General features: G+C 38.9%; 2 protein-coding genes across 2 annotated transcripts in view; one reads left to right on the forward strand and one right to left on the reverse strand.

The window, feature by feature from the left end:
* The window catches only part of LOC137970589 (mitochondrial inner membrane m-AAA protease component AFG3L2-like), a 36598-nt gene that overhangs the window by 387 nt on the left and 16211 nt on the right, over positions 1-20000 (forward strand). Inside the window, exons 2-10 of the mRNA XM_068817140.1 lie at positions 1-83; positions 5045-5092; positions 5731-5993; positions 7296-7361; positions 7764-7891; positions 8835-8928; positions 13677-13747; positions 14327-14429; positions 16955-17249. The exon at positions 1-83 is cut by the window's left edge and continues 17 nt beyond it. Coding sequence (XP_068673241.1) covers positions 1-83; positions 5045-5092; positions 5731-5993; positions 7296-7361; positions 7764-7891; positions 8835-8928; positions 13677-13747; positions 14327-14429; positions 16955-17249 — 1151 coding nt within the window. The remainder of the gene's footprint in view (positions 84-5044; positions 5093-5730; positions 5994-7295; positions 7362-7763; positions 7892-8834; positions 8929-13676; positions 13748-14326; positions 14430-16954; positions 17250-20000) is intronic.
* LOC137981546 (uncharacterized) lies at positions 1763-2419 on the reverse strand. Its single transcript, XM_068828645.1, has one exon. The coding sequence runs from the start codon at positions 2417-2419 to the stop codon at positions 1889-1891; it is 531 nt and encodes a 176-aa protein (XP_068684746.1). The 3' UTR covers positions 1763-1888.

Here is a 20000-nt window from a genome sequence, read left to right on the forward strand (position 1 = left end):
AGGTCCTTTTGATTTACTGTTGAGTCAAAATGCCAGGAGTTCGTGGCAGGGTGTAAGAATCCTCAATTTTGATCCTCCGAAGGGTAGGAAATAAACGTTAAGCCCTCATTGATCTTACCTTAGTTATTTTACTAGTTGCATAATAGCCTACACTGGTGACTTACATGTAAATCGTAGTTAATATGGACCTTTTCACGGTTTCTGACGCCATCTGGGTTGGGGGGCAAACGTGGCTTGACCAATGACTCCCAGGTGTTCCCCATTGACAAGTAAAATCGTCTGGCGTTAGACAGCGTGAAATGCTGAATATGGCTGTTTCAGGCCGGCTTGGGAGTGGAGACATAAATTTCGTGGGAATTTGCATAATTTTGTTTACAAGGGTTTATATGAAATTTACAAATTTCATTTATGGTCGTTATAGTTGATTGTGATCGTCATACTTAACGAAAATAATCACACTTGAAGTGCTTTTTGAGAGGTATTCTCGCTATCCACAATCCTCAGACCTTAAAGGATTTATAATGGTTCAACTTTGGTAAAATTCCCATACATTCACTGTAATTTAAGCTGTGTTTGCCCCCCAACCAATATGGTGACTGTCAGAAACCATGAAAAGGTCTGTTAGGGAATACTTGACAATCTTATTCTCCCCGATGGGGGAATTTGATCACTGCTTTAAAAATGTCTTAAAAGTTAGCACCCATACGGAAACCTGTTTTACAAACTGATACCACAAAGTGGATAGAGACGTACAAAAAATTGATGTACTATATAGTGATGTTTCTTGTGACATCACCCACTGTTAGGGAGGGAGTTTGGCCCAGTGGTTTAGGGCGCTTGCCTTGAGATCCAGAGATCCCGGGTTTAAGACCCACTCTGACCACTCGTTGAATTTGTTCCAGGTAGTCCCTGGTTCAACTTCTCAGCTGCACTTGTAAATAGCCGAATGGTTTGCCTCCGGCCAGTTGGGATTCTTAACAGTTGTGTTTATTCTGTTCTGTCGTTTCATTAGCTGTGTTTCATTGGCCCTGAAAAGCCCCAATGGGGAGCGGTCAATTAAGTTTGTATTGTTGTATTGTATAGTATTTTATTATATATATACTGAGATTTACACACTGAAAAGCCGCAGAGTAAATTTTCGTTCGCAAACTGATGTAAACCAATCAAATGTCACAAATGACACAGGGTAAAACCGCAGATGACTTGTACTCGATGGTGGGCCTCAGCACTGCTACTTGGTTTCCTGGTCTTGGTGATTTTCTGCAAGAAGGAAAGAGGGTAACCATTAGAGCAAGAACAGAAGACAGGTGCTTCTTCTCCTCGGAGATAATGGAGGGTTGTGTTACGAGACGTTTGGCACGCTCTTATATAGAGGCACTTGACAATACCGGGTTTTATTGATTGCGGGTGGTGGGAATCATACACTAAGTACTGATCAGTGTGCGTAGGCTTCCTGCACATGCTGGTGGTGAGGCGGCCATCTGGTTCTCGTGAACCTGCAGTGTCAAGAAAACTCTCCATGTATGGGTTAGCAATAACAGCGGAGATCAGGCTTCCCAGGGCTGCCCATTGTAATTGTTCGTAAATTGATCTGTTATTATTGATCTTATTGGGGAGACTACAAAATGACGTAAATCAGAACAAATGAAATGAAATGCATGTACAGCGCACATGAAACAATGGAAGAAGATCTCAAAAATAAATTACATACATACATACATACATACATAACTTTATTTAGTAAAGCAGGTCAAGAGGAAAAAAAGCAACTTTACAGCTGATGTGGACCTACTGTAATAAAATTAACAATACATACATATGGTAGTGATTATACTTTAGATAAATAAGATAAATAATCGCTAAAAATAAATAAAGCATAAAATATGTATTAATAATAATAAAAATCGGCATGCTTTTTATAAACTACTGAGCTGTCTTTTTCAAAAGTGATATTCATAACAGTATGTTTTAACTGCTTCAGTCCATTTTTAAAGCCTGTTTGATTAGAAAAAGATCTTACACTATCAGACAGGGAATTCCAGGCGATTGCAGCCCTGTGTACAAAGGAATTACGACCGAGCTCAGTGTTTGGTCTATTAACTAAAATATTTAAAGATTTCCTAAGATTATAGCTCTTACAGGTCCTAACAACTAATGAATTTATTTCCTCTAAATCTAAATTATAAAAAGCCTTATGAGTAATCATTAAAATACGAAATTTATAAAAATATTCAAGAGGCATCCACCCCGCTCTTGCTAAAATATCTTCATCAGTCATGCCCTTTGGCAACTTATGAATTAGTCTAGCAGCTCTAATATGTATCCATTCTAATTCTTTAAATTTGGAGCCAGAGCCCCAAACCACAACCCCATAGAGGACACTTGGGATTACAGTCTTAAAGTACAGAGTTTCTAGCATAGATTTGGGTAAAAAACTTATACGTCTCAGCATTTTAACTTTACTATTGAATGACATGTGACCTTCCACGGGAAAACGTACACTAACGTTTGCCCGTTAAACGGCTTAAAACTAACGGACGGTTAACGGATAATTAACGGTTTTGAAGATTGGTTTAACATTTTTTACTAACGCTCTGACGGTTTGTGCTAACGCTCTAACGGTTTGTGCTAACGCTCTAACGGTTTGTGCCAACGCTCTAACGTTCTTTCCATCAGTTCTAACGTTCTGCCTTAGCGCTTTAACACCAAGTCTTAGTTCTAAGCTCGAAAGGCTGATCGATGACACCACAACGTAGTGAGCGATTACCGTTTATCGAACAAAGGCCATGGTTTGAAGTACTAGCACCATCGCGAGCTGGCCAAAACAAATCGGATGCACATTTCAGCGAGTTTTTTGCTTTAAGAATACTACGATGTAGACAGGCCACCAGAAACGATTGCGTGACTTTTAAAATATGATTCCGAAGAGGCGCGCCCATGGCGCCATAACTGCTGAATGCAACGAAGTCCGGATAAAAGTGGCTAATCTCGATATGTTTTGACCGTCGGACTCACAATGATGCGATGCATTACTAAATTGTGAATTTCTCACGGCATCCATTACTTCATTAGCTACTGTAGTTGCAAAGTAAAAATACAACAAATGATTATTTTCATCCAAAGAAATGTAGCATTTCATGTTGTTTTCAAAGCCGAAGTAACGATAAATTCAAAGCGGTGCGTTCATAAGAGAGCTCTTTGCTATAAATACGATAAAAGAGTTCTGTATCATCAGTTAAGATGCCGAGGGGGCAAAAAAGCTCGCGAGAAACTCCAGGCGAGTGGTTAAGTTAAACAGATATTTTTCAGTTGAAATTTGGTAAGTCATGCATCATTCAATCACATTTAATTTGGCGTTCGCGCAGGATGGGTCTTCGATCTTTGGTCTTCGTTTTTGAAGTCTTTATTGTCCATTCTACCTATTAGCGTAGTTATTTCAGCTTGAAATCCATCCAAGACTCGAAGCGCTCAACCTCAAATAATATCGAAAACTCCAGCATTCCCAGCGCCAAGGATGTGTAGCAGGATTTTCGTATACCGGCTTTAGATACATGCTTGCAGCCGTCACGCCATGTGCTCCTCTCTGATTGGATGATGATTTCTTATTAGCCAATCACAGAGGAGCAAACGTTGTGACGGCTGCAAGCCGTCACACCAAACTCCAACTACGCTTCCTTGGAGTTCCGAATGCTGGATTTTTTCAATTTTATTTGAGGTCCAGCGCTTCGAGTTTTGGACGGATTTCAGATATAATGGCATGAAAGGAAACCTCTGGGTTTCAGCTTGCTTGGTGCGTGATTTGAAACCTGTACGATAGGAATTTGTTTGTGAGTTTCAGCTTGATTGGTGCGTGATTTGAAACCTGTACGATGCGAATTTGTCAGTGAAAATCGGCTTGGTGCTGGAGCGATCCGAAATCGAGCTTTCCACCCTTGTTTTACTATTGGTACGCAGAGGTGAACGTCGAACACAAACCCTTCATTTTTCTCGGTATTTTTAATTTTTTAAAAAGCGCTCTACTACATGTAATTCTACTAAGTTGTAGAAGGACACGGCCGGTTTTCCCAAAGAGGGTCACATTTTTAAACGACGCTCTACGAATCCTCTGATCTGGAACAATCGATACAGATTATTAATTCACTTGCCAACAGAATCCAAGATTTGCCCAACGGATAAGGTTAATAACTATTATACATCTGACGTATGAGACTAACGGTCTAACGGACGAGGCTAAACCCCTAACGGACGAGGCTGACGCTCTGACGGATGAACCTAACGTTCTGACGGATAAGACTAACGTTCTAACGGATGAAGTTGACGCTCTGACGGTTTCATGTAAACTTCTAACGGACGGCTAACGGATATCTAACGCTTCGGTCAATTTAACGGTTTAGCGTTAGTGTACGTTTTCCCGTGGAAGGTCACACATACAAATTGATTTAATATGCTGAGACCAAGACAGTTTATCATCGATGGTAACCCCGAGACAAGCAGTAGAGGATATGTACTGAATAAAATCCTCACCCAACTTCAGAGGTTTCAAAGGACCAATGAAGGGATTAATGCTCAAAATCATTGCCTCAGATTTACCCTCGTGAATAATCAGTCTATTCATAAGGCACCAGGTATACACCTGGTCAAGAACCTCTTGTAAAACAAGAACGATCTCATCAACAGTGTCACCTATTACATAAATTGTTGTATCGTCCGCATATATATATAACGCCCCTCTGTTAACATGATCTGGTAAATCATTTACATAAGTTGCAAAGAGTCTGGGACCTAATAAGGACCCTTGGGGTACTCCAACTTTAACAGGTCTTAAATCCGATCTTATACCATTAACTTGAGTCCTTTGCACACGGTTGGAGAGGTAATCATTGATCCAATTCCACATACTACCCATAACTCCAATTCCTTTAAGTTTTTCAACAAGGATAGTGTGATTTACACAATCAAAAGCCTTACGGAAATCTTTCATTGGATTCTAGCATCACAGTATGTGTGTTTGTTTTTGTGTTTCAGTTTGGTTTTGTTTTTTTAGGGTTTGAAAAGTTCTATCCCAAAAGGGCCAAGAGGAACAATGAAAAAGGTACATTTCTAGCAGTACTGTATCTATGGAAATATATATTTAGTAAATAAAGTAAATAAAAATAATTGATCTTTAAGTATGCATCAACTTGTTGTAGAGTTTTTGTCATAAATTGGTGTTGTTGATAAACTAGACACGAGGGCTCATTGCTTTATAAAAAAAAAGTACAGTCACCTTGTACAGTGTACTACCAGGAAATCAGGATGGATCAAGATGGAATCAATACCAGTACGCCATTTCTGTCTTTTCTCCCATGAATATCAGTGCATCCTTCTAGCATGCATGCAGTGGAAGTGCACTTAGCTATCAAGCTATTTTACAGGCACCCCACTTTTTTTTAACATTCTGAAAGAAACAATTCAAACTTTACAGAAACATGATTAAAAACCTTAACTGGCAGGAGGCAACCATTGAGCTATTTACATATTGTGGTAGAGTTGAATCCGGGACAACTGGAAACAAATCCAAAGCAGAGGTTAGAATGGGATTTGAACCCGGAGCAGCCACATGCAAACCCAACGTCCTAACCACTGGACCATGATGCTTCCACATGGAAGATTTTCATTTAATGCCTGACTCTCATGTATATGGTACATCTTGTCAAATCAATAACATTTTTCTTTGTTCCATTTTGTTAGATTCAGATTCCAGCAGTGATCATGATAATTCTGAATCAAATACTAGAAGATCCCCAGGAGGCAACAGTGAAGGAGGAGGAGATGACAACAAACCCCCTGGCGGGGATTGGTGGAGGAATTTCCGTGATATCAACCCACAGGGCTTTGCAATAGGTGTTGCATTAGCAGCTGTAGGAGCACTTATTTTAATGAATGCTTCAAGAATGGAGAGCAGTGAAATTAACTGGCAAGAGTTTAGAACCAAGTATCTTGAGAGAGGAGAGGTACTCCTTATTTGTTTTTAGTTCTGTTGTGGTGTTGCCATTGGAATAAAATAATCCACTTTCCATTTTTGGAATTCTGGAAACAGCCCCTATATTATGTGCAACAAAAACAAAGGCAACTTTCTAGTTAGGAGCGCTTTCAAGTCAGACAACCAATCAGGAGCTTTCAAATGTACATGCACACGAGGCAAAACTTGTCCCTTTATTTCTAACATGGTTAAGATCTCAGGACCTAATCGATCTTCTGAAATCACTGACCACTTTACATGCATCTCCGCAAATGTCATCTACTGCATAACCTGCACACCATGCAAAAAGATCTACATACAATGTAGGCGAAACAGGGAGAAGATTGGCAGACCGCTTTCGCGAACACCTACAGTACCACTCAAAGATAAGCGAACCATCAAACGCGTTTCAAACTAGTCTTCAAGGCATTTGCGTTTGTTTTCAACGCAAACGCAAATGCGTTGACCAAAGTCATTAACTTTCTGAAATATTTGCATCACAAATTCAAAAGGTTCAATGATGCATTCGAAAAGTAATGTCAAACAAGAAAACACAGTCGCTTTGTCTGGCTTTGCAAAGTTCGGGTTGCGGCCTATTAAAAACAAAAAGGTGTATGTTTTCGGATTTTTTCACTTCCCACAGCGGTGTCATGTAAACTGAAATTACAAGATAACATTTGAAGTAACCAAACACGATTCAATGACGAGTATAATGAAAACGTGATGTAGAAAAAAACGACACGGATGCCTCACCTACATGTAATCACTCCCACCACAACATGAGTATTTGTGGCCTATCCTTACACCATGAAAACACAGAAAGCCGTAAAAATTTCGAACAAAAATTTATTTTTCAGCTGGGCACACTCTACCCACACGGAATCAATGAACGCCTCTCATTCCATTAATCTACTCACAAATTCACGTCATCCTATTTCCACCAATAGCAAAGCTTTTCGCACACATATAAACCTACAACAATCACAATTCCTCTATTCGCTCCGATGAAGGGGTAACGCTCGAAACGTCAGCTTTCCAAATCTTTCATGGTGGTTATTCAACGTTTATCAACTCATTTGATAAAATCAATTTCTGTTCCAATCTCCCACCGACGCAGCACCACAGTTTCTTTAGAAACTAAAATTTTGTTTCCTATATTATATGCATTGACATTGTCAGAACAGATAAAAATATGTTATTTTTACATTCATTTAACATTTGACTTAAATGATTTTTGAATAAGTACCATGTTTAACATGTTCTTATAGCTGGACTCTTTTCTTCCCTTTCTCAGGTGGAAAGGCTTGTTGTTTCAAACCAAACTTTGGTGAAAGTGTTTTTGAAAAGTGACCCAAACAAGGTACCAAAAGCAATATTCCATAGTTAAAATGAACGTTTGAGAGATCATCACAGTTAGATGATCAACGTAAGCAATTTCAAGCAAGCTTGAAATAAGCCAAGCTTGAACAGGACTGGAACCTTTGACTGTGATCGTGATTGTTGTCCTTGAGTAATGTTAAAGCTATCAAGCTGGTTGGGCTGTGGTTCCATCCAAGCCTGGATTTTTTCAGTCTTGCTTCCAACTGCTTAAGTTGCTCATCTGACTGCAATGAAATTTGTAACTTTCATTACCGGTAATGTCTCTTCTGCAGTTCAAATACATGAAATTTCATACATTCCTGAGGAATCATAATCTGTAGTCCATATTTTGGTCCTTTCAATCTGTTTACCTAACCACAATCACTGAATTTCTCTTTGTTAGAGCCGACTTTGTTTTACCATTGGTAGTGTGGAGAGTTTTGAACGTAACCTTGAGGCTGTGCAGCAAGAGATGAATATTGATCCGGCTTTCTGGGTTCCTGTTACTTATGTTAAGGAGTCAGAATGGCTGTAAGTTTAACCATGAGTAATTCCTAGATCTCATGCATTTTACAGAAAGAAACCTCTCTTTGGAAATGTCTAACTGTTGTGTTCCATGTAAATAATTGATCATATTAAAACAGCATGTTGTGAAAGCTCAAGGGAACATTAAATTTTTGTACTATATGTGGACCTTGCTCATTTGCACCACCTTGGCTTGTTTCTTTGGGAAGTGCAATGTAAGCACTAAATTTGAGCGAAGGGACCCACCGTTGTTTCACAATAATTCTGAGTTAAGCTTTCTGTAAATCGGGCATGTAAGTAAGCGCAATTAGTGGAGTTTTTCGCTCAGTGATTGGGTGGACTGACCATCCCTGGCTTATCATGGGCAAATCAGTGACAAACAGTGAACATAAGATGCTGCTGCCATTGGAAATGAACATCTGTTACACAAGTTGACTGCGTAATTAAATTGCACATCCATTTGTTGACAAATCAAGTAGGCATTCATGATCTTTGATTAAGCTTACATCTTGTGTATAATAAACTATGGTAAACTACTCTGCCTGGGTTATTGACCAAACCATGTTTGAAGAAAGAGCACAGAGCCTCTGTGTCAAGGACAAAGGAATTTACCGTGTTCAACTTGCGTGTTACAACACAAGGGTCTACCGCGGTAACTGGCCATTAACAAAAGGCACAAACACGCATATGCGCACACTAAGCATGTTAGACAAGTGACCATGTGAACGTGTGAGGACCATGCCATGCGTGTCTGATCACCTTATTCACTGTTTTCCTGTAGAGGGTGACATATTGGTACAAAGCCTTTCTCTTTTACTTTTCTCATATATGTAAGTTGCTTGGTGTTCTACAGTATAGTGTCTTGATTTTTTTACAGCTTTTAATTGCCATAGTTGTCAAGTAAACAAATTCCTTGGTTTGTAACATGTGTTTTTTGTTTGCTTTACAGCAAGGAGCTGATAAAGTCAACCCCCACACTACTTATTATTGGTGCAGTGATATACTTGACAAGAAAACTCACAAGTGGAGCTAGAGGCCAGGGGGTTAGGCTTGTTGTATTTCTTGAGTGAAAGCAATGTTGTTAGCAGCAATTTTAACAATGCTCTTAGGGCTACTGTCTTTGCAATGATGTAGACTTATTCGTAAGTGCTCTTACTTGGCAGTAAAAACTACGCAACTCTGTGGGAAGGTAGAAATTCTCTGGCTTTGCTTGCATCAACAATCCAATGACGGTACATCAACAATTGAATCTTTGGAGTTGACAAAGAACCCCACAATATAGAAATTTGAAAAGGTCTATTCATAACAAATTTCTAGTTTTTAAAGAAACTGTGTTGCTGCATCGGTGGGAGAGAGAAACATGAAAATTTGGTTTTATCAAATGAGTTGACAAAGGTTGAATTACCACCGTGAAAGATTTGGAAATCCAAGACCAACCCCTTCTGACGTGCAGCTCGACTCGTTATTGCTAAGTCCCATACGATCATTTGTGCTGTCTTTGTGGCATGCACTTCATCCTTCAAACGCCTGACTCCGACCCAAACAGTTTCCTGTTCCAGTTTAAGGATGGTTTATCCCTATCCCGGAATTCATTGGCATCTAACCTACATGCCCTACATGTACTCATCGATCTGTGTGGCCTGCACTCCAATGACTACAACACCCACAGTTTCCGTATTGGGGCAGCAACAATGACTGCTGCTTCCGGTGTACCTTCTTGGCTAATTAAAATTCTGGGTCATTGGTGTTCCGACTCTTGCAAAAGGTACATTCACCCCCTGCTTCTACCTTACTCCAAGTCCCTTCCTCCATGGCTGGTGACCACACGCCTACACACAACCTTTAAACCTTCGATCCCTGGAAGTGATTGAGTGCCATCAAGTTTTTCTCCAAACTCTATCATTGACCTGTGTCTTTGAAATTTATTTTATTGTGCACCAAAATGTCATTTACCTCTTCCTCATAGGTCCACATTCACCCTACAGGCATTGCATGCGGGGACCTATTTTCATCTTGAAAATCCCGTCAAAGCTGCAATCCATCCAATCACTTGATCTGTTATGCGAATTTCCTTAACAAAACAAACTGTCTAAAAGCCTGTGGGTTGAAGGTGGGCCTTTGATTTTAAGTGATCTTGTTAAGGATCCTTGTCTGATCCTTTCTGGCGAGGCTTTTCCACTGGCTTATGTTATAATCGTTTGTATTATTGTAGATTTAAGTGACATTGAACTTTTCTTAGTGCTTTAGTGATCTTGTTAAGGATCTTTGTTGCCATGAATTTCACTGGCCAGGCTTTGCCACTGGCTTATGTTTCTGCCGTGTATTTTATTATGGGTTTAAAGGACATTGAACTCTTTTCTTACTGATTTAGTGATTTGGTAAGGGGATAGCCCTCTAAGAATCCTGTCTGAGGCTTCTAACAGCATGCTGCATTTGCACCATCCTGGTTGGGGCATCTGTTTTTCTTTTAACAGTCCTTAGTAGCCTCAGTGTGGGAGGATTCTGTTCCAGAACCATGGGGATAAGTGTTGACGGCGCCAACCCTTCAGTCCCACACTGAAGCGATGCCGGGGTCGCGCTAGCTTGGGTGAGAAACGGTGGCACATCCACTTCCTCTTGCTGGCCCAACCTTCTAGGAGCTTGGCATAGGTATACGCTGCTCAGGGAAGCTGTGCTCTGTGCCCGGCTAGTATGCCACTCCCTGAAACTAGCCTATCCCCAGTGGCTGGCCTTGCAGTGGCAGGTGGCACTTGGGTCCTGGATGACACTTTATCCCCAGGCTTTTTCCTCCCACTAATACTGTCTCTTCAATTGTGTGTGACATTAATGTTTGGCAAAAAAAAGATAGCATTTGTAAAGGTTAAGGTCTGCAGAAGTTGGTGGAGAAACGGGTGTGACATGATTGGTTTTAGCTACACATCAACTTCTTTCCTGCGAAACATGCTGCTACTTTTTGGTGAAATGGTTGAAAATGAAGTCATTTCAGTTGACATGACTGACATTGCAATTTGCGAGCAAATGCTTGGGTTAATCCAGTATATACTGTGGGAGTGGTGAAAAGATGGAGGTGATATTCCAATTTCTGGAAAATGTTCTTGCTAACTCTGCCAAGGCAGATTCAGAAACCATCGCAGGGGTCCATTTTGAGTGGTTCAAGGGCTTTGTGTGAAATGGTGCAAGTGTAATGGTTAGAGAAATGTCAGGCATGGCTTCTAGGTTGAAAGCTGATGAAAGAATCCAGCAGTCCAAAATATCTATCCACTGTGTTTTTCACAACCTAGCACTGGCAAGTACCAGCACCATCAAAATTTAAGGATCTTTCTTCAGTAAAGATAATGCAAAACACACTGAATACCTAGCAGTTACTTGACAATTTCAACAAGAAGACAGTTTTGTTTTTGAAAGTTCAACTTCTGGTGAATGAAGTAACTCTGACCAACAAGAATTCTGAGAAGATAGCTACATGTAGGAAGCGGAAAAAGGCCTGTCTTACTCAATGGCTTTCATTTAAGTGTGTGGTTCAGTCGAATCAAATTCAAGATTATTGTGCTAACTTAGAAAGCGCTTCATCAACAGTCTCCTATCTACATTCAAGACCTGATACGCTACCATTCAACACCTAGATTGTTACTGTCTTCTTCAGCTTTCTCTGTTTCTGCTCCTGAACTCTGGAACAAGCTAGCAAATGATATTGTGAAACTATGCATAAATTTTATTGGTCTGGACAAGCCTTACATGTATATAAATAGTTGTTATTATTTTTATTATTTCCACCTTCACAAGCTGATCTTTACTACAGTAACTACTACTACTACTACTACTACTACTACTACTGCTACTACTACTACTACTACTACTACTACTACTACTACTACTACTGCTGCTGCTGCTGCTGCTGCTGCTGCTGCTGCTGCTGCTGCTGCTGCTGCTACTACTACTACTACTACTACTACTACTACTGCGAAGTCAGGGTCACAAAACTTGACCTTAGGAGATCTCCAACTTCTTCTGTTCTCTAATATTAGTCCATAGTCTCGGTTCCTCAAGGTTTGGGTCAAAAGGTAATCAATGACAATAATGAAAAAGGTACATGTACGGTGTAAGCGTATCCCCTTGCATTAGTCCAGCAGAGATGTTGAACTCACAGCTGAACCCATCCTTGGTGACAACTTTTGCATTAGTTCGGTTGTAGAGATTTTCGATTAACCAACTTCTCAGGGATTCTGTAGGCTAGAAGTATCTTCAAGAGAATACCTCTGTGGATGGAGTTGAAATCCTTATGTGATCTATTTAAAGAAGTACAGTGGGAAGATTCTTTCCAATACACTCTTCAGTGATCCTTCTTAGGGCGAAAATATGGGACATGTTGATCTTCCTCTGTGAAGTCCATTCTGGTGAATTCTCAGTATCGATTCGATGTAGTGTTATCCTGTCGAGAATCATCCGGTTCAAGGTCTTAGTGACGATCAATGTCAATGCAATCCCACAATAAGTCTCTGCCATGGTTAGATTCCCTTTCTTCTGCACAGGTATTATGTTCAACTGTTTCCAGGGACTCAGGATCTGACTGTCTTCGAGTGCCTTATTGCAGAACTCCAAGATAATCTTATCCAAGTTCACTCCCTTCGTCACCTCTGGTGTTACTCCATCTTCTCCCGCTGCTTTTCCGTCACGGATTTGTTTCCTCGCTTCTTTCAAATCCACTATCATAAACTCTTCTGTTTCAATCACTCTCCCCTCATTTAATCTCTCAATCTCCAGACTCTCATTTTCAGCGCTGTTCTTCCTAGTTCTTCAGACGTCCTTCCTTACTCCCTCCTTCCACCAACGGAACTCCTTTTTCTAGCCCTGTCACTTCATTTCCTACATGTAACTCCCAACATTCTTTGTTCCTATTTCTCTCCACTGCTCTTTCTGCTTTGTCTATCAGCTTTCAATCCTTCTGTAACTCTCTCCCAACTTCTTTTCGCCTCTTTAGCCTCCTCCTTACTCTCTTCCAAAAGATTCTGGTGATAAACGGTTCTTTCGCTGCATGCATCTTCCACTGCACAATGTTTCTCTTGTCTTTAGACATGACACTTCACAACTTCCTTGGTACAGGTTGTAGAAGCACCTTGTTGGTCTCATTGACACTCCCAATGAACTTGTGATATCTCAGACTGACATTGTCTTTCTCCTCTTCACTCAACTGATCTACTTGACAACTTTACGGGTTCTTCACCTCCACAGAGTACAGCTGCTGTAGCGGTTCATCTTCCTTCAGTTTTGGGTAGTCGTACTTCATTCTCATAGGTGCTTTTTGAGCTTTCCTAAGAGACTGTAACAGTTTTATTTGCGAAACCACAGCGCAATGTGTACTTCCAGTTGAATGAAATGCATTAGACATGCTGATCTTTGCTGCTATAAAAACCTGAGGAAGCAGGTCACAAATTGAGAAAATGTGAGGCTAACCATTCGACCTCATCATGATTTACATCTTAAGTGACTAGATTGTGGAACAAATGACAAGAACTGTTTATTGCCTCTGATTGATTTACAAGTTCTTAAATGATTTCAGTGTCAGATTTTGAATCCTAATTTGTTTTTGATACACCTTTAGCTGTTCGTTAACAGAAATTAATATAAAATCAAGTTTGCAAATAGTTTAACTGAAAATAGTTTCATTTATGCCAAAAAAGCCAATAATGGTTTTATGAACAGAAAATGGTGTAATTGTTAATTCAAGCCTTGCCTTTATACATACATGTAAATATTTTATCCTTATCATCTGTATTGATCATTGTTTAAACAGGGTATATTTGGTGTTGGACAATCAACAGCCAAATTTTACAACAAAGAAACAAGTGTAAAAATAAGATTCAAGTAAGTGTGGGGAAAAAGCTAGAAGGTTCCTTTTTGTCATGATAGGAACTTGTTTTCCATTTCAGGTCATTTTTTTTCCATGGACAGATAAGTCATCACTTGAAATAATATTATTTTAACTGTTATTTTAGATACATCTATTCTTTGATTGCACTCACGTGATAAGACAGCCATGCTGGTGCCAAAACAATGGAAAAATGTAGCTTTAAAAAAGGAAAGGAAAGGAACTTTATTTAAGTGTCTAGTACATTTAGTGCTGGAGCACTAATTGGGGACACTGTAAAGTGAAATTAACAATTAACACAACAAGTCAAATGTTGTTTTTTTGAGGAGAGGAGAAACCGGGGTACCCGGAGAAAACCTCTCGGTGCAGAGTAGAGAACCAACAAACTCAACCCACACATGACGCCGAATCTGGGAATCGCACCCGGGCCACATTGGTGGGAGGTGAGTGCTCTCACCACTCCGCCATCCCTGCACCCCTGAAAAAGACTTTTTCGCTATTGTTCTTTCAACCAACATGGCCACTGTGGCGTCAGGTGCAGTCAAAGAATTGTTTTTATTATCCTGTGATTTCAGAGATGTTGCAGGATGCGAGGAAGCTAAGCTAGAGATCATGGAATTTGTTAATTTCCTTAAAAACCCTCAACAGTATCATGAACTGGGAGCTAGAATACCCAAGGTATTTAATGAAATAAATGATTATTCTATATTTTAATGTAACAGTTACATCCACAAAATCTGTCGAATTATAGGTAATGGTGTTTGATCATCCCTTAAGTCAGTATAAGAAACATCAACAACATTGGCAAGTGTGTAAAATCTGATGCATGCACATCACTATATTCCCCAAAATACACTAATGTCACCCAAACATTCTCATTTATCAGTGGAGAATGTACTTTAAAAACTACTTTAAAAAATATCCTGTATCTCTGCAATTCCCAAAAGCCAATTACCTTAATCCAGGATTAGTGTAAACTTTTGTTTCATGTTTTCAACTTTTTGGTGAAAGTTTCCTTTGCTTATTTTTGTTTTTCAAGATTGGCTTCTTTTAAAGTAAATTTTTACCGAATATCAGCCTTGAACAGCATTTGGAAGTAGGGAATAAAACTCCCTTGTCAATTTTTAACCTGAGATTAGCATTAATCGGCTTTTGAACAACTGGGCCAGGATGATAAGTTGGTGAACTGTGATTTGTAATAAGTTTTTTGGATGATTTAAGGCTGATCTTGTTATTTTTGGATGTACTGAGTTAAGAAAGCAGGTAAAACTGTAGGATTTGAATAAAGTCTCCTTCAAAAAAAAAAAAAGAAAAAAGAAAAAATCCCGTATCCTGATAACCCACTAATAGGGCTTCCTTGTTTGCATTTTTGCAAATTTAGTAACATTAATAATGAGTTTTTACAACAAACAACTTCAAGTTATATTACAGATTAATATTTTATCTTTCTGGTAATCTCTCACCATTTTCCGTAGTTTACCTGTAGTTGAAGTTCATTGTAACAGGACAATTTGTGTTAACTGTTTGCGCATTCCACGGATACGCCCTTGTAGGCATCTTATTTCATCATTCTGTTGGTTATATTCAGTACCTATTGAGCGTTTTCACTCAAATGACCAGCAGCTGTATTTGATTACTGAAACAAAGTAAAGCATTACCATGAAAATAGAGTTCAATTTGGAACACCAACATGGCCACTGTGACGTCATGTGAAAACGCTCTATAAGGTATACCTGTAACACATTTAAAAGGTAAAGGTGCTTAAATGATAGATAGTTGTGTTTATATAGGTGAGAATTATCCAGTTATTTTCGGTATCACCTTGTTGTAGCTGAACAGTGAAGCATTCCTTTACGATAAGAATCAAACACGAATTGACCTCTTCAGCTTGTGCGTTTTCCCATTGCAGACCATGTGATGTTCTCGAGGGAATTCTTCTTAAACATGTGCATAAGACGACATTTGAGAGAAAGTGTTCTCTATAGAGTAACATCACATGGTCTGAAATGGAAAAAACAAAACGTACAAACTGAAGAGGTCAATTTGTTCTTTCCTAGGAAAATGGTTATCCTGTGGTACTTTCATAGGCTTTTAACAACCTCGTAAAAAGTTTAAAGGAGCTGAAAACAAACACTGGTTGGCCATTTTATGCAGCATACATGTATTTCATGATCCGTTCCAAATTTCGTGAAAGGTTGAAAACTTTTGGAAACAAACCTTGTTTTTACTTATTGCAAACTGAGGCATTCATAGCTGTTTACATACTTGAAAATGACCTGCCTGCCAATGATAACGCATTCTTTTTAGATAAAAACCAAACACAAATTTAGTCATTGTTCCCTAACAAGATCAGAAAGCAACTGTTCGCAACAGAACTCCCATTCTGTAAGGAAGGTATCCGCGATTTCTTCACAGTTCTCCTTTGATTGATATATTGATGTCTGAAGTCTTGAACTAGTTTATTAATTATTATTGATGTATTAATTTGTATATACTAAATCGTAAATATTATACCTTCTATGTTACCTAATTATTGCTTTTTTTAAGGTTAGGGTTAGGGTTATAGTACTAGTTATCGAATTTTGAATTTAATATGTACAGTACTTTTAATTAATAATACCTGTAGCAGGTCCACATCAGCTATTGCTGCCATATCCCTAACCTGCTTTACCAAGTAAAGTATGTATGTCTGTATGTATGTGCATTGCATAGTGTGGGGAACGTCTCTTTCACAAATAGCTATTTCTTTACTGACTCAGCTTTTCTGTAAATCAATTGTTAATAAGTTGATTTAAATGTTAACTTGGTATTGATTATTGAAAATGGCTAAACTGTTTAAATTTGGGATGTTTTTTCAAGAAGGGGGATCTGCTCAAAAATACTTCAAAGGGCTATCTAAATTCACTTGCTTTCTCCTTCTTTCTTTCTTTTTTTTCTCTTTACTCCATCCCACGCTCTCTGCCATACCCTCATCTTTCATTCATCCCCGTATTATTCTATTCTCCCCAACCCTTCTTAACCAATCTACCACTTACTGACCTCACGCAGCACCATCACACAATTTTGTTACGTGAATAGTTTTTTGTGTCGTGCCTAATAAAGATATGCCGTGTCTCTCATAAACCATGCAAGCAATTGAGTATTTCTTAAGAGTGTTCTGACCACCCTTTTAACCTTGCCAATATTTGTTTTATTTTTTTTAGGGAGCCATTTTATCAGGACCACCTGGCACTGGTAAAACTCTACTTGCCAAGGCAGTAGCTGGTGAAGCAAGGGTGCCGTTTCTCAGCATTTCAGGATCTGAATTCCTGGAAATGTTTGTTGGTGTAGGCCCAGCACGAGTTAGGGATCTGTTTTCTCAAGCAAGGAAGAATGCTCCCTGTATTATATTTATTGATGAAATTGATGCTGTTGGACGTGCACGTGGGCGAGGGGGACAGTTTGGTGGTCATGATGAGAGAGAGAACACACTAAATCAGCTGTTGGTGGAAATGGATGGTAAGAGAGGTCATGACAAAATCACTTGGGAAATAGGCCAAATCGGCTAACTCAATGTTCTACCCAATTCAATTCTCCCAGGTTAAGCTGCTTTGTGTATTGTATTTGCAGTATAATGTAGCATTACATTAATTTTAAATGATATGGAAACAGTTGGAACAAAACGTTTTATTCCCAAAGGGATTTGAATTGGGTACAAGAATTATATTTTGGTGAAACTTGAGAAAAAAATCCAAAATACTTGTACAACAACTACTATTCTGTGGGAAACATGCAACTGGAACTTTGCTAGTGTTACACCCATCTTGAGTAAAGTTCTCTTAAGTTTTATCTTATACTGGCTACTACAATACATCAAACTTTATATTATTAATGTTAAATTCGGAAATACTTAAAACTGTTCCACAACTAGTGGACTAATTCATCCAATCCATAACTGGCTGGAAGCACTTGGTCTTCCTTTGGACATAAATTACGTTGTCCGCGAGGATTTGGATGATCGGCTCCTGGAAATCTTATCCATTGAAAGACATTAGCCTAACTCAAAACCTGTTTTGGTCACTTCGTGGTACAGACCGCCAAACTCACCTTCTGACCTTTTCCGCATCTTGACACTGTGTTAGGAAGACTAGATTCTGAACATGTTGAACATTGTCTTATAGGTGACATGAATTGTAATTTACTATCTAGTGATAATATTCATACAAGGGCTCTCTTGAGCATTACCGAAACAATAAATTGATGAGCCCGCTCAAATCATACCTTCATCAAGCACCTTAATTGATCCTTTTTTCACTAGTCATCAAGACAATATTATCTGTTCTAGGGTTTCTCACTGTTGGAATAAGGGATCACAGCTTAGTCTATGCATGCCGTAAAATCTCAATTCCCATTCGTTCAAAAGGAATTAACTTAAATAAATATACATGTAGGCAATTTAAACACTTTAACTCTACTAATTTTTGAAACGATATTTTGACATACATGTAACTGTCGGATGATATTAAGGAATTTTACGACCCCAATAATATGTGGAAAAAATGGAAAGATCTATGTATAAGTGTTTGTAACAGACATGCCCCATTGAAGACTAGACACATGCGGCCCTCCAAGTCTCCTTGGATTACTACCGTATTAAAAAAGCGGATGAACTTCAGAGGCTGGCTTAAGGAGCCAGATTCGGAAAACGAAAAATCAAGTAAATCGGGAATCCTGTCTGTTAAAATGGCCTACTATAAATTGCTTTCAATAGTTGTGCTCAAGATCAACGTAAAACCTGGAAAACGGTCAATGAACGAGTATCTCTTAAATCAAATAAAAGTGCCCTAAATGAAATACAATACCAAGGGCAAAAATCGAAGAGTCAAGTAGACTTTGCTGAATTATTAAATACTTTCTTTACTGAAATTGGACCTAACCTCAGCTGAAATGTTGAGACCACCAATGAAGAATTTCTTTGTGCAACTGACAAGGAGTTCGTCTTTGAGGAAACAACATCGGCACATATTTTTTCTTTGCTCTCAAAACTCCTCAAGTCTAAGGCTACAGGACTAGATAACATTTCCGCTAAGTTGTTAAGGGAGTGCCCTGCTTTAATTGCAGTCTCTCACTTATATTTTTAACCAATCCCTGATAACTTGTATTTTTCTTGATGAACGGAAGTCTGCTAGGGTTACCCCATAGTATAAAAATTCTGGAAAACGCAATGATCCCACTAACTATCGAGCAATAACAGTAATCCTTTTTCTTTCATTTGAATGGGTATTGTATGACCAGTTATACCACTATCTTACTGAAAACTGTTTTCTTTCTCGTTACCAATCCGGATTTCGTTCTCTATACTCTACGGTTACTGCGTTACTCGAAACTACGGGTAGTTAGGCCATGAATATTAATCACGGTTTCGTCAATGCCGTTGTTTTTCTAGATTTAAAAAGGGCTTTCGACACCATCAATCACAATATTATATTAACAAAATTTTAATTCTATGGAATGCGCGTTTTCTGTCACAAATGGTTTACATCATATTTTAAGCATTCGCACTCAAACTTGTCTAACCCTAACCCTAAACCCTAACCCAAACTTAAATGTGGTTTTCTCCCAGGGAACAATTCGAGGACCCTTGTTTTTTCTATTATATATCAATGACCTTCCAAATTGTCTGTATATTTCACAACCTAGAATGTATGCTGATGACACCAGCCTCACCTTCGCTAGCGTGGATCTAAAACATTGATGATTGCCTTTACAATGATTTAAATGGGGTGTACACATGGCTCTCAGCCAATAAACTGACCTTGAATTTAACATGTTAGTGGCGGCGAGACAGAGGTTATCAACATTTCCTGAAATTCCTTCTTTCAGTATAAATGACCATCCAGTGAAGCAGGTGTCATCTACACGTGTATGCAATCTCTTGGTGTGCACTTCAACCAAAACATGAACTGGGAATGTCATATGCAGAGCTTTTGTAAAAAGATTGCTTCTGCTTTGGGTGCAATTAAGCGAATACAAAATCTTATATCTTCTAATATATCAATTCAAGTATATGATTGCCTTGTTCAACCACATTTTAATTACTGTAGTGTTGTATGGGACAACTGGCAATAGTCTCTCTGAAAAGCTTCAGAAGCTCCAAAATCGTGCAGCCTGTATTTTAATGTGTTCCAATTATGACTCTAACATCGATGGATTGTTCCGGGCACTGAGTGGATGTAAACTCAAATACCAAAGATTGGAATCAGCTTCTGT

Source organism: Montipora foliosa, chromosome 1 (assembly GCF_036669935.1).
Source record: "Montipora foliosa isolate CH-2021 chromosome 1, ASM3666993v2, whole genome shotgun sequence".
NCBI classification, from domain to species: domain Eukaryota; kingdom Metazoa; phylum Cnidaria; class Anthozoa; order Scleractinia; family Acroporidae; genus Montipora; species Montipora foliosa.

What these genes read in the sequence shown, in the direction of transcription:
- LOC137981546 (XM_068828645.1), bottom strand. Translation starts at nt 2,419, where the DNA reads ATGCTAGAAACTCTGTACTTTAAGACTGTAATCCCAAGTGTCCTCTAT.